The 12,347-nt window shown below is 53.7% G+C and overlaps 1 protein-coding gene across 28 annotated transcripts in view; it reads right to left on the bottom strand.

Annotated features, from left to right (window-relative positions):
* The window catches only part of TCF4 (transcription factor 4), a 117,771-nt gene that overhangs the window by 8,596 nt on the left and 96,828 nt on the right, over positions 1-12,347 (bottom strand). For 20 of the 28 annotated variants that reach the window (XM_027701995.1, XM_027702016.1, XM_027701998.1 and 17 more), the window contains 7 exons: positions 5,388-5,493; positions 4,492-4,625; positions 3,675-3,807; positions 2,787-2,854; positions 1,855-1,933; positions 383-459; positions 171-296 (listed from right to left, as the gene is read on the bottom strand). In XM_027701995.1, the coding sequence (XP_027557796.1) occupies positions 171-296; positions 383-459; positions 1,855-1,933; positions 2,787-2,854; positions 3,675-3,807; positions 4,492-4,625; positions 5,388-5,493 (723 nt within the window). The remainder of the gene's footprint in view (positions 1-170; positions 297-382; positions 460-1,854; positions 1,934-2,786; positions 2,855-3,674; positions 3,808-4,491; positions 4,626-5,387; positions 5,494-12,347) is intronic. The other 8 variants (XM_027702007.1, XM_027702004.1, XM_027702005.1 and 5 more) reach the window with 4 other exon arrangements.

Genomic DNA, 12,347 nt, shown 5'->3' with positions numbered 1-12,347 from the left:
CCCTGACCATCCTCTCCCTCATTCCATGAGGATCCCTGACCATCCTCTCCCTCACCCCACAGGACTCACGGATGCACCATCCTGAGTCCACCACATCTTCCTACTCCCATCCTTCCACCCACCCATCCATCCCCCCCATCTCCCTCCTCACCCTCTTTCCTGCTCCTCACCCCCTTTCCAGCAGATCCCAACACCCCCTTTCCCTCTCGGGAGCACCTCCAACCCTCCCCGCCCCGGCTCCACCACGCGACTTCCATAGGGACGAGACTCCCGGGGCCGCTCCGGGCGCGCGACACCTGCGTGGGAGGAAGCGGCGGATGGAGCACGACATCACTGAACGCAAGGAATTCCCGCAGGAAGGAGGTCACCGGTTGGAACATACCAGGGAGTGTAAGGGACCTTCATAATTGGGAGATGATGCCGCTTGACCTCCATTCCTAGACCAAACAGCTGTTCCTGCTAATAAGTAAAATCGGAGTTACCGTTGGAACTCGGCGAGCGCAACGTTCCCGACTTTTCTGGGACGCTTTTTCCGAGGCGTGGGAATGGCCAATGCCGAGCAGGAGCTTTCCGAGCGCTCCTCTGCGGGAGCCTCGGCGGAACTCCTGCACTTGGAGCTCAAACTCGGCCTCGCTGCGCTGGGAGGAAAAGGGATTCCTGCTCTCCAGGAGTTTGCCAAGGAAACAATTCCAGCTCTTCCTTCAATCCACTTCTATTCCCTAATTTTCTATACTGGTTTGACCCTGGGTTATCCCTATTTCCCACTGGGAAGCAGCACAGCCCAAATTATCAGGGAATTCTCCCTCTGGCTCAGCCCCTTCCATAGGGAAAGGAAGGAGACTCACAGTCCCTTCTAAATTTTGGGGTAATTCCAGGGAAAATAAGGGTGGGAAGTTGTTTTCTGGGGTGTGGGACCCCCCAAGCCAGGTCAGGTGGTCCCTCTGTTGCTTCCATAGGTTTCATCCCGATTTTACAGGATGAAGGTGGGTGTGGTGCCCTCCTGGACCTGCCCTGACCATCCCTCCTTCCCAAAGGGTCTCATCCTCGTAGGAATGTCTGGGAAGTGGGACATCACCTGAGAGGATCAGGAGCTCCCCATGGAGAGCAAGGGATGATCCCACTTTTCCCTGCCCTACAGAGACACGGTGGCCTCAGCTCCGGCTCCGGATTCCCGGTGAGTTAATCGGGATCCAAGGGATCTTGGATTACACCTGGGCTCCAAGTGGGATCTCCAGGCAGGTAGGATGTGCTGCTGGGAGGAGGAGCCAGCTGGAAAAGGGTCACGGATTAAAAACTGGGAATGCCAGTTCGAGGAATATTTCCACCTCCTGATGCTCATGAGAACAACCCCGGGCCTCGGGATTTGGGGAAAGGATGCAAATATTCCAATAAAGTCCAGGATCGCAAAATCATGGAACGGACTGGGTTGGAAGGGACCTCTAAAGGTCATTCAGTCCAACCCTGGGACACCTCCCACTATCCCACATTGCTCCAAGTCTTGTCCAGCCTGGCCCTGGAGAATTCCAGGGATGGAGCAGCTCCTCTGGACAACCTGTGTCAGTGTTTTACCTCCCTGATCCTAAGAAAAGCTTCCTAAAATCCAACTGCCTGGACTTAGCTCCAAACCATCTCCCTGCTGTTCCTGGGGGATGTCCCTGAGGTGCAGGAAGCTCCACAGGGATAACCTGGGATATTTTGGGAGACACATCCACTGGGAGCTGCAACAACCTTCTGTCTGCACCGGAGGCGGGACACCGAGGCGGGACACCCCGGTCTGAGCTCGGGTAGGGATCTCTTCCCAAAAAAAACCCACCTTAGGAGGACCCGTTCCGTAAAATAGAATCATAACAATACCTGAGAGAGAAGGGGGAGAACCAACAGGAGTTGAAGGATTTGATGAAAAGCTGTTGTTGGTGTGATCTGGAGAATAGATCTTTAAAAGATGATACACAATTAATCTAAAGCCGTCACAACCCGATCCAGACAAAAAAAAAAAGCTTGGAATTCTTATGCATTCCGTTCATTTCAATGAAAGCAGGACAGGCTGGAAAATTCCTTCCGATCCAGTCAATTAATTCCAGGAGAGTTGAAAGGCTCTCGGCTGTGCCAGTCAGCTCTTTGATGCACAGGAGAGGAGGAAGCTGGACACCGGGTCCCTCGGGAAGGGACTCCAGGGATTGGGATTTCAGGGATCGGCTCCGACACCATTTTATCGTCTCGACTTCATTTTATGAACGAGTGTCATGAGAACTCAAAGGAACCCACTGTGCCCAGAAAATAACAGGGATGGTCCTGGTTAAAGGGCAGCCAGTGCCACCGGGATAGCAGGAACAGGGCGGGAATATCCCAGTGGGAGCTGGGAAGCGCCGTGTCCAGTTATCCCGGAAAAACATGGGAACTGCTGCCTTTAACAGCCACCACATGAACTGGAGAGGTGGAGCTGCCATAGAACAGAGAGAACCTCCAGGGAATTCCAAAGGAATCCTGTTGGAGGGTGGTCTGGGAGTGCAGGAGTTGTTCCTGCTGCCGGGTTCCCTCTCCCATGGAAAAGTGGGACGGACTTGGCACAGCTCAAGCCTTCCCCTCTTTCCACTCCTATCCTACCCTAAAATTCCCTCTAAAGCTTTCCCAACACCCCCTTTCCCTGATTATCCCCTATTCCAGCCGGCAGGGGCTCCAGGGGGGCGACCTGCTGCTCATCTCCAGCAACTCCAGACGGAGAACTGGGACTCAAATTCCCTTCCCAAGGGGTCAACACGGGAATTCCAAAGTAAATGTTTCCTTACAGAGGCGAGTGCTTTCCCCAGGGCATCACCAGTCTGCGAACTTCCCGCTGCCCCACTTCCTCTGTTGGCTGCAAGGCAAAAAATTCCATGTAAAACCAGCCAGGGGAACATCCCAAAATTCCTACTCCTGCTCCACCTGCAGGAATTCATTTATTTAATTAATTCGTTATTTAATTGCTTTTAATTAGAGAAGAGTCACCTTTAATTTAATTCAGCCTCACTTGACTCTATTAGAGATTTTTTTTCCCAGTCTTATGGAATGGCTTGGGTTGGAAAGGGACCACAGGGATCATCATTCCAACCATTATGGGCTGGGAAAGCTTCCACGAGACCAGGTTGCTCCAACCTGGCCTTAGACACTTCCAGGGATTGGGAAAGAACCCCAAGAAGGGAGCAGAGACCTGGGAAGTCCCTCAAGGAGGAAAGGATGGCAGAGGGTGGTTCCTTCAGAGCAGGAACTCAAAAACAGGGATATTCCAGCCTGGAAAAGCCAAGCCAGGAGGCAGCAAGGCACCGGGAAGATCCTCCACATTGGGAAGCTCACGGCTCATCCCGTTCCATGGGCAGGGAGACCTTCCACCAGCCTAACTCCAAGCCCTGGCACAATTCCAGGGACCAGGAATCCACAACCCCTGGGAGAACTCGGCCTCTGAGCCTGGTTTAGTTCCTCCTTTGTTCCCAGTTCCTAAAAAAACCCCCACGTCCATCTGTTGCTGGTTGACCCCACCCTCCATTCCTCCGGCATTAGTGCCGCTCCGCCATCCCGCACGGAATCACGTGTGTAATCCGAACCATGTGTCCCCATTTCCCCGTCACTTCATCACGGAATCGCTCCCGGTTCTTATTTCCCGCCTTTAACCCTTCCCGGGCCGTGCCCCGGTGGCTCACCCAGGATGGAGTCGGTGCCGTTGGCCGGGGGGGTGCAGGACGAGGCGCTGTAATGGTTGGTCCCGCTCCGGTGGAACGTGGACATCGGAGGAAGACTGGAGTTGATGTCGGCTGAGGAGTGGGATGGGTAGCTCTGTGCAGAGAAAAACAGGGAGTGCTGGGATTACGGAGAGGGTGGGACACTGCTCATGGTGTCCCAAGGGCAGTTGGAAGGGATTTTTAGGATCATCCAGTCCCACGGGCAGGGACACCTTCCATACCCCAGGTTATTCCAACCCGGACACTCCCAGGGATGGGGTAGCCACAGCTTCTCTGGGAATTCCATCCCAGCCCCTCCCCACCCTTCCAGCCAGGAATTCCTTCCCAATATCCCATCTAACCCAGTGGGAAGCCATTCCCTATGTCCTGTTCTTCCAGGTCCTCATCCCAAGTTCCTCTCCAGCTCTCCTGGAGCCCCTTTAGGCCCTGGAAGGGGCTCTGAGGTTTCCCTGGAGCCTTCTCTTCTCCAGGTGGATATTCCCAGCTCTCCCAGCCTGGTCCCAGGGCAGAGGGGCTCCAGCCCTCGGAGCCTCTCCATGGCCTCCTCTGGACCTGCTCCAACACCTCCAGGTTGGAGATCCCAGTCCTGGAAGTGTCCCAGCACTAAAATGGGTTGGAAGGGATTTTAAGGATCCTCCAATCCCACCCCTTGTCGTGGGCAGGGACACTTTCCACAGCCCAGGCTGCTCCAACCTTGGGCACCTGCAGGGCCGGAGCAGCCCTGGATTCTCTGGGAAGCCCCATCCCATCCCACTGTCCCTTCCCCCGGGATCCTCACCAAGCGGTCGTGCGGGTGGAGGCTGCAGTAGCTGCTGGATTGGGGAATGTGGGAAGAGTTGCCCAGCATTCCCCCGTAGCCAGGCTGGTTCATCCCGCTGGAGGAGCTCCAGGGGTCGCTGCTGTGGTGGCCATCTGCAAGACAGGAATCAGGGAATCATGGAGCACTTTGGCTTGGAAGGTACATCCCACACTGCCTAATCCACGGGCAGGGACACCTCCCACCATCCCAGGTTGCTCCCAGCCCATCCAGCCTGGCCTCGGACACTTCCAAGGGTAAATCTTTGATATATCATTAGAATCCTGGTAATCTCCAACTCTGGAATTCCAGAGGAGCTTCAGAGCTCTTGGGGTGATAACAAATGAAAAGGATTAGGAAAAAATTCCTTCACGGAAAGGGTACTCAAGCCCTGGAATAATCAGTAGTGGATTTCCATCCCTGGAAGTGTCCAAAGAACACGTGGATGTGGCACGTGGGGACATGGATAGTGGTGGCCATGGATGGTCAGGCTTGATAATCTTGGAGGGCTTTTGCAACCCTAATAATTCCATGATTTTATGATGCTAATCCTTAAAAAGTGGATAATTTTGCCCTCAATGGGGCAAAAAACAAGCAGCCGAATTTTACGTGGATCTTTCCCAACTCTGGGAATGTTATCAATTAATTTATCCCAAATTCCTTTGCATTTCCATGTAATCACAACAACCTGGAAGCAGCAAGACCAGGAAAAATTCAGGATTCAGCCTCATTTTAACCCCATAGCTCTAATTCCACATGCAGGGAAATGGGGATATGGAGACGGGGCTTTTAGGGAAACGATCCCAAAACGGCTCAGCTACGGACAAATTAGATATAAACCTGGAGAAAAAAAGCTGGAAAATCTGTTTCCTTCCTACCTTGCATGAAGAAGGAGCTGGGAAAAGTGCTGGCTGCTGGTTTGGAGGAGGGATAACCCGGAGAATCCCTGTTGTAGTCGGCAGTACTGGCTGAGGGAGCATAAACCTGGGGGAAAAAAAAGGCTCATTTAGCCCCCAAAATCGAGTTTTCCAGCGAAATCCCTTCCCGATCCCCCTGGAATGCAAAACCCGGGTGACTGGAAAGTCAATTCCCAGCTTCAAAAGCAGCTCCGGGCTGACATTTTCCAGCTTGGAGCGGGAATATTTGTCCAAGTCTGGGTTCTGTAAATCCAATTAGGCAGCAGATGGACATATGTTCCTCCTCGAGCCTCCCGGAGCTTAAAATAAACAGGAACTGGGAACAATGAGGAGTTCTTTTGGGATGAAAGCATGTGGCCTTTGCCCACCTTGGCACACAACTGAAACCGCTCCAAAATTCCCGGCTTTCAGCTGGACACACATTTATTTTCCAACCGCACCGGTACTGGCAACGCGGAATTATGGTGTTATCCCGGGATGTGAAATTCCCAGGGATCCAGCCTGAAAGGAGTCTGAAAAAGCTGGAGCAGCACGAGACCACCAACACAGCACGGGGACACTCCGGGGGGAAAACTCCGCCTCTCCCCGGAACGACTCGAGTCATCCCTGCAAAAAGCCGGGAGCGGGTGCCAAACACTCCTCGCTCCCGGTTTTCCCTAAGCCACCGGAGCCTGGCCACTGGAATTCTCCCTCTGAGCTCCGGAGGGAATTTGAAGGCCGGATCCCCTGAGTCAGGCCGGCTGGATGCAGGGAAGGTGTTGTGCAGGGTGGGATGGATTCCTGCCGCTCCCGCTCTCCAGATGGTCGGGAAGGCTGAATCCCTGTCATCTCCTGGATGAAAATGGATCCCTTCCTGCCTCCATTTTGAAGCGGCAGCGGCTCCCAGGAGTTGGCACCACGCCCGCTCCCGGCATTCGCAGAGAATAGGGAAGAGAAATCCAGGGAAGCGCGGCTGGAAGAGACCGTGGGGCTGAAGGGGCTCCTCTCCTCAGAACCCCCCCAAAAACAGGGAGAGCAGGGTTGGGGGGTGGGATGGGGAGGGACATCCCACTGGAGTTCCCGGAGGCGCATCCCGGGCGGCACAGCTGGAGGGTTGGGAATTTCAGCGGCGGCTCCGTGGTGGGGCCAACGCTCCAAAGGAAAGGAGAAGCGGGAGTGAATCCCAGGAAAGCTGGAGACTTTGGATGGGTAAATCAAGAGGTAACACACTCTGCGCCCACCAGATCCCAGATCACGGAGCGGGAGATTCCGGCTGGGATGAGACACCACCCACAGCACCAGGATCGCAGGAGAGGAAGTTCCATTCCCATGCCACCATTTCTCGGGATTAAGGGCATGGATGCACTGCACAGAACACCAAATCCTGCTGTCTGCTCAGGATTTGGGAATGAGGCTCCAGGTGCTCTTCCCATCCCAGAGAGGGAGGGTCAGGGATACAGGGAAGAGGCTTTGGAAAAGCCTGAGAGATGGTGGGAGGCACCACAGAATTCCAGGACAGTTGGGGGTGGAAGGGACTTTAAGGATCATCTCATTCCATGGGCAGAGACACCTTCCACAGGCCAGGTTATTCCAACCCGGACTTGGACACTTCCAGAGATGGAAGTCTTTGGGAATCTGTGCCAGGGCCTCCCCAGCACATCCCCATCCCTGGAATTGTCCCAGGCCAGCTTGGAGCATCCTGGTGGGAGGTGTCCCTTCCCAGGGGAAGCGCTGGTCCTCAAAATCCCTTCCAAACCCAACCATTCCGTGGTTCTCCATCCATCCATCCATCCCAGCCTCATTCCCGATTTGATGGCAAATCTGGATCTGGGGACATCAATATCCATCCGGAAAACCCAAATTTAGAAACTCCCTGACTCACCCGGGAGGTTTGAGGAGATGGTGAAGAACGATCCCAGAAAAAACACACCATTCTGGAGCAAATCCCACCACACTGGAGCCATTTTGGGAGCAAACCCCAAACACCTTTCCTTTAAATTCCTGGGAATGGAGCCTGGGTTTGCTTCCATCTGAGCATCCCGGGGTGCTCCTGCTGGATGGACCCCAGTATCTTGGGGATCCAAAGCTTCCCAAATTAAGGATAAAGAGCCTTGAGAAGTCCTATCAGCTACCAGGTGAACTGGGAGTGGGATATCCCACTTCCACAGGCTGGGAGCCGCCGTATCTGGTGGGAATCACCAAGCACCAGGAGATGCCTCCGGGATCCACCCTGGAGCAGCTGCAGGTGTTTGGGAACCCAACCCAGCTGGAAAATTAAGAATTACGGAGTCCCAACTCCTGGCCCCGTGAGGACAACTCCAAAATCCCACCTGGGAGCGTTGTCCAAAGGCTCCTGGAACGCCAGTGCCGTGAGCACTTCCCTGTTCCAGTGCCTGACCACCCCGTGGGGAACCTTATCCCAAAATCCAGCCTATCCCCTGCCACAGCTCCAGCTGTTCCCTTGGATCCTCCCATCAGTCACCTGCCCTTTGTGCCACAACCTCCTTGGTCACAGGCCTCGTGCTTCCCGCTCCGGCCTCCGGAGCCCGGGAATGCTGCACCCACACGGACGAACGAGACGGGGGAAAACTCCAATAGTAATTAAAAAAATACTCCCTAAGTCCCATTTTTCCTCCTTTCCAACCCCTGAGGGACATGCTCCGTGCTGTCCTCGCTCTTCCCTGCCCGGCTTGGGATGAAATCCCTCAGTTCAGTGCAAAATTCCCTCATTTCCAGTGAAAATCCCCAAAGTAAACCCCCCCCCCAACCCGCTCCAAGTTTCCAGTGCTTTTCCAACAGCAGGTCCCTTAATGTGGGCCACATGTGTCCGGGGGAGCGGGGGGAGAGGAAGAGGAGCGGGCCGCGGGGGCGGCGGGCGCGGATGAAAAGCCAGGGAAGCGCATTCCCGGCGCGGGCTGGAAGGGGCCGGAAGGAAAAGGCACCCACCCACCTCGGCCCGACCTGCGAGGGCCCCAATCCCAACCAGATGTCGGCGCTTCCAGAGCCTTCTCCTGGCACAAACGCTCCCAGGGCCAGCAAAGGTAATTGGGAGCAGCTGAGCTCCGGCGCGGAGCAGCACATGGAAAAAAAACCCCGGAGCCCGGAGCGGGATGAGATTCCAGGCCCTGCCGAGCGCAGCGGGAAAACAAGTGGAGCGGGAAGGGAAGGCACCTGTCCGGCACAGGGGGCGGGGAAGGTTGGGATCAGCACACCCAAAGCGCTCCAGAACCCTGGAATTGCCGCTGGAGCCGGTTGTCCGGCACACAGTGAACCCCCAGGATCGCAGGTTTAATCCTGGGATTATCACGAGCATGGAATGCTCTGGGCTGGAAGGGATTGAAGGATCATCCAGTTCCCTGGGCAGGGACATCTTCCATAGCCCAGGTTATTCCAACCTGCCCTTGGACACTCCCAGGTATCCAGGGGCAGCCACAGCTTCTTTGAGAATTCCATCCCAGTCTCTCACCGCCCTCCCAGCCAGGAATTCCTTCCCAATATCCCACCTAACCCATCTGGAAGCCATTCCCTGTGTCCTCTCCCTCCAGATCCCCATCCCAAGTCCCTCTCCAGCATTGGGAAGGAATTCCTGGCTGGGAGAGTCGTGAGGGACTGGGATGGAATTCCCAGAGAAGCTGTGGCTGCCCCATCCTGGAAGTGCCCAGGGCCAGCTTGGAATAACCTGGACTATGGAAGATGTGTGGGCTGGGAATGAGATGATCCTTCCATCCCCCCCATCCCGGGATTCTCCGTTCCCCCCCGGAATGCCATCCCAGCACCCCCCGAACATCAGCTGCCTGACTCTTCCTCCCTTCTCCCACCCTCCGGGATCCTCCAAAGCCGCAGATCCTGCTGGCTCAAATGTTTTCCAGATGGGAAGGCCGAGCCCTGCACTCGGGAACGCCCAGAGTTAAAAAGGGGTCAAGGAAATTAGAGAGGGAAGAAAAAAATTCCGCCCTGATGTCATCCCTGCGCAGCAGGACACGGCTGGAAAAGCAACAGGAATGGCCCAGAGCCGCAGCTTTTCCAGCCACACTCCGACTGCTTCCTGATCCCAACCAGGATCATGGAATGGTCGGGCTTGGAAAGCCCATCTCATTCCATAAGGACACCTTCCACTCTCCCAGGTTGCTCCAAGCCCTGTCCAGTCTGGATTGATTTCTCCACCCGAGGTCATTCCCAAAGCAGTCCAGGAGCAAAATCACTCCATAGCCAGCTCAGGTGGATTCTGCTCTAACACATCCCTAATTCTGGGATCCTGGAAAACCAGGAGGCTGAGTTCGCTGAATGGTCCCAGCATGACACTTCCAACAGGGATTAGGGAAGGAAAAGGGAGAGCGAGAGGAATGACAAAAGGAAAACACCAAGGAATGGGTGAGGAGATTGGATCCACCCCTGCCAGGGCTGGCCAACCCTTTCCAGGCAGGAATTTTCCCTCATGTCCAACCTAAATAAATCCCCATAGGAATGGGGACTCCATCCCTGCCCTGGGCACCCTTTCCACAGTGTTGGAGTTGGCTGCCCCATCCCTGGAATTGTCCAAGGATAAGGCCTGGAGCAACCTGGTCTGCGGAAGGTGTGGGGTGGAACAAGATGATCCTTCCGGTACCTTCCCATCCAAGGCACTTCCCGATCCCACAATCCCATGAAATGAAGGTCTGATGAGCAGAAAGGATCCCAAACTGGACTGAACCTTCCCAGAGTCAGATTTTTAGGAAGAGGCGGGTCCTGCTCCAAGCCCAGCACCGCAACCCCACCCCGGGGGACAAATCCCGAGCCGTGCCCTCAGCACAAATTCCCTCTCGTCCGGGAAGGGCGGGAACGTGGCTCCGGCACTTCCAGGTGCCGAACACCGAGGGAAGCGACCGTTCGCTTTCCCTGTCAGCAGAGACATCGGATCCATTAATAAATCCATCGTTAATAAATCCATTGGCAAACCCTCCTCTGATCCAGGGAGACAGCCCCAAGTTCCAGGAAAAGAAATTATCCCTAATTACCTGGAATTGCCGTCTTCCTCCCGCTATCAGCCCCAATTATTCCGGCCTAATCAGCCCTTCAGGGATGTGGCGCCCGGGAAGGCCGAGAGGCACATTTACAGCAGCGACTTCTCCCTCTTTTCCAGCTGGAAATTTTCCCTTCATTATCACTCAGGCCTCGGATTCTCACCCGGAAAAGCTGGAAAAGGCGTTGTTTAAGGAAAGATAAAATCCAGCCGAGGCCGTTCCCTCCCACGATCCGAGCCCGGAGCAAGGGAAAAGCAGCTGGAAAACACACAAGTTACTTATTCCCACTTTTTTGAGGATGATTTCCGCTTTAGCAAACACCGGGATAGCAAATGTGGGATGAGAGGAGGCTCCCGCTTGAAGCTCTGCCTAAATCCCGCAGAACTAAGCTTCCAAAAATCCCTCACAAGCTCAAACCACTGGAATTTCTGGGGATGAATCACTGGAAGAGCAGCCGGAGAGATTTCGGCACCACGGAGTTTGGAGTAAAATCAACGAATACCAAGATTATCGGGAATATTCCGGGTTTAAACACCACCAAGGGAAACTCGGGAGGTTAAGACAGTGATTTAGGCCTGAGTTTGACTCCGGCTTAAACTCGGTCATGTGGGAATGGGCAGGAATTAAAAATAACCCTTACGCCGAGAAGCTGGAGCTGTTCCCAGTCGGAGCCGCACGCAGAGAACTGGGAAAGGCTGGGCTGAACAAAAGTCAAATTCAAATCAAATCATTCAAACAAACCACCAAAAATACCCCAAAATCTTATTCCTTCCGAGTTTTGCAGCTAAAATTAATTAACTAATAACTATTTAATTAATCAAAATAGGAATATTGCTGTTTCAATAACGGCAGTTCCAGGCAAGGCAGGAATAAATATAAACCTGATTATATCCTATAAAAATATATACATTTTAAAGATCCCAACCGGCTTCTCCTCATTCCAAAGCAAATTTTGCTGCTCCAAAGCTTGACATCAATTTAAACTCTGCTTTGTTTCTCCCTGTTCCAGTTGGATTTAAAGCTGGGCTTGAAATCCCAAAACCCCCCAGGATTTTGATCCTGATTTCTGGATCCAATTTGCTGCTGAAAGGCCCCTGATATTCCCTAAATATTAAAATTCTTGCAGGTCGGTGTCACCACAACTCGGGGCTGCTGCTCCTGGGGCTCTCCCAGGAGCACCAAGGATTTGTCCCGGTTTTAAACCCTGATTTTGCAAAAAAAAAAATAAACCAATAAAACAGGAAATAAAAACCTAAAATGCACGTTGTTCCCGAAAATTCCCAGAGAGAAAATAGGGATTATGGCAAGGAGTAAAGCGAGGAGCACTATTTTGGGGGGGAAAACCCCCTTTGGAGGGTTCTGAGGAAAAAGAGGGAAAAAGGTCGGGAAGAGAAAGCAAGCGCCGAGCGCTTCCCAAAGAAGCAGCTCCAAACTTGTTTATGCTCCCGCTTCCCGAGGAATTCAAGATGGTGGGAGCCCACCAAAGGGAGCCCCTTCCGAAGGGGGGGCCGATCAAAGGGCAGGGATTCGGGTTTAATTGACCGCTCATTAAGCTCCATTAGGTTCGGGAGCAAGGATGGAAAGAATTCCTTAACCCCATCCTTGCCTTCCGTCGGGAGCCAGGAGAAGGAGCCACCTCAGGATCCAGTGTTAGTGCGCCAAAACACTGGGGGGAAAGCGGATTAATATTAAAAAAATATGGATTTGTTTTGAAATTAAAAAGCTGCTGGAGGAGGGGACGTGGGAAAGGTGTCTCCTGGGAAACGGGGATTTTTGGGAGCGACCTGGCCAGAAATCCAGCAGTTTCCTGGGATGAGGGAGCAGCGACAGCCCTGGATGTGTCCGTGGGGGTTTTATAACACAGATATCCCCAATTTGGGAAAACTCACAGGTTTATACACACGGGCATCCCAAATAGTGGAAAACTCTGGAGAAGCCTACA

Source organism: Neopelma chrysocephalum, unplaced genomic scaffold, assembly GCF_003984885.1.
Source record: "Neopelma chrysocephalum unplaced genomic scaffold, ASM398488v2 Primary Assembly neopelma1_179, whole genome shotgun sequence".
NCBI lineage: Eukaryota > Metazoa > Chordata > Aves > Passeriformes > Pipridae > Neopelma > Neopelma chrysocephalum.
The sequence above is the reverse complement of the archived record's forward strand: the minus strand, read 5'-3'. Positions and strand labels throughout refer to the sequence as shown.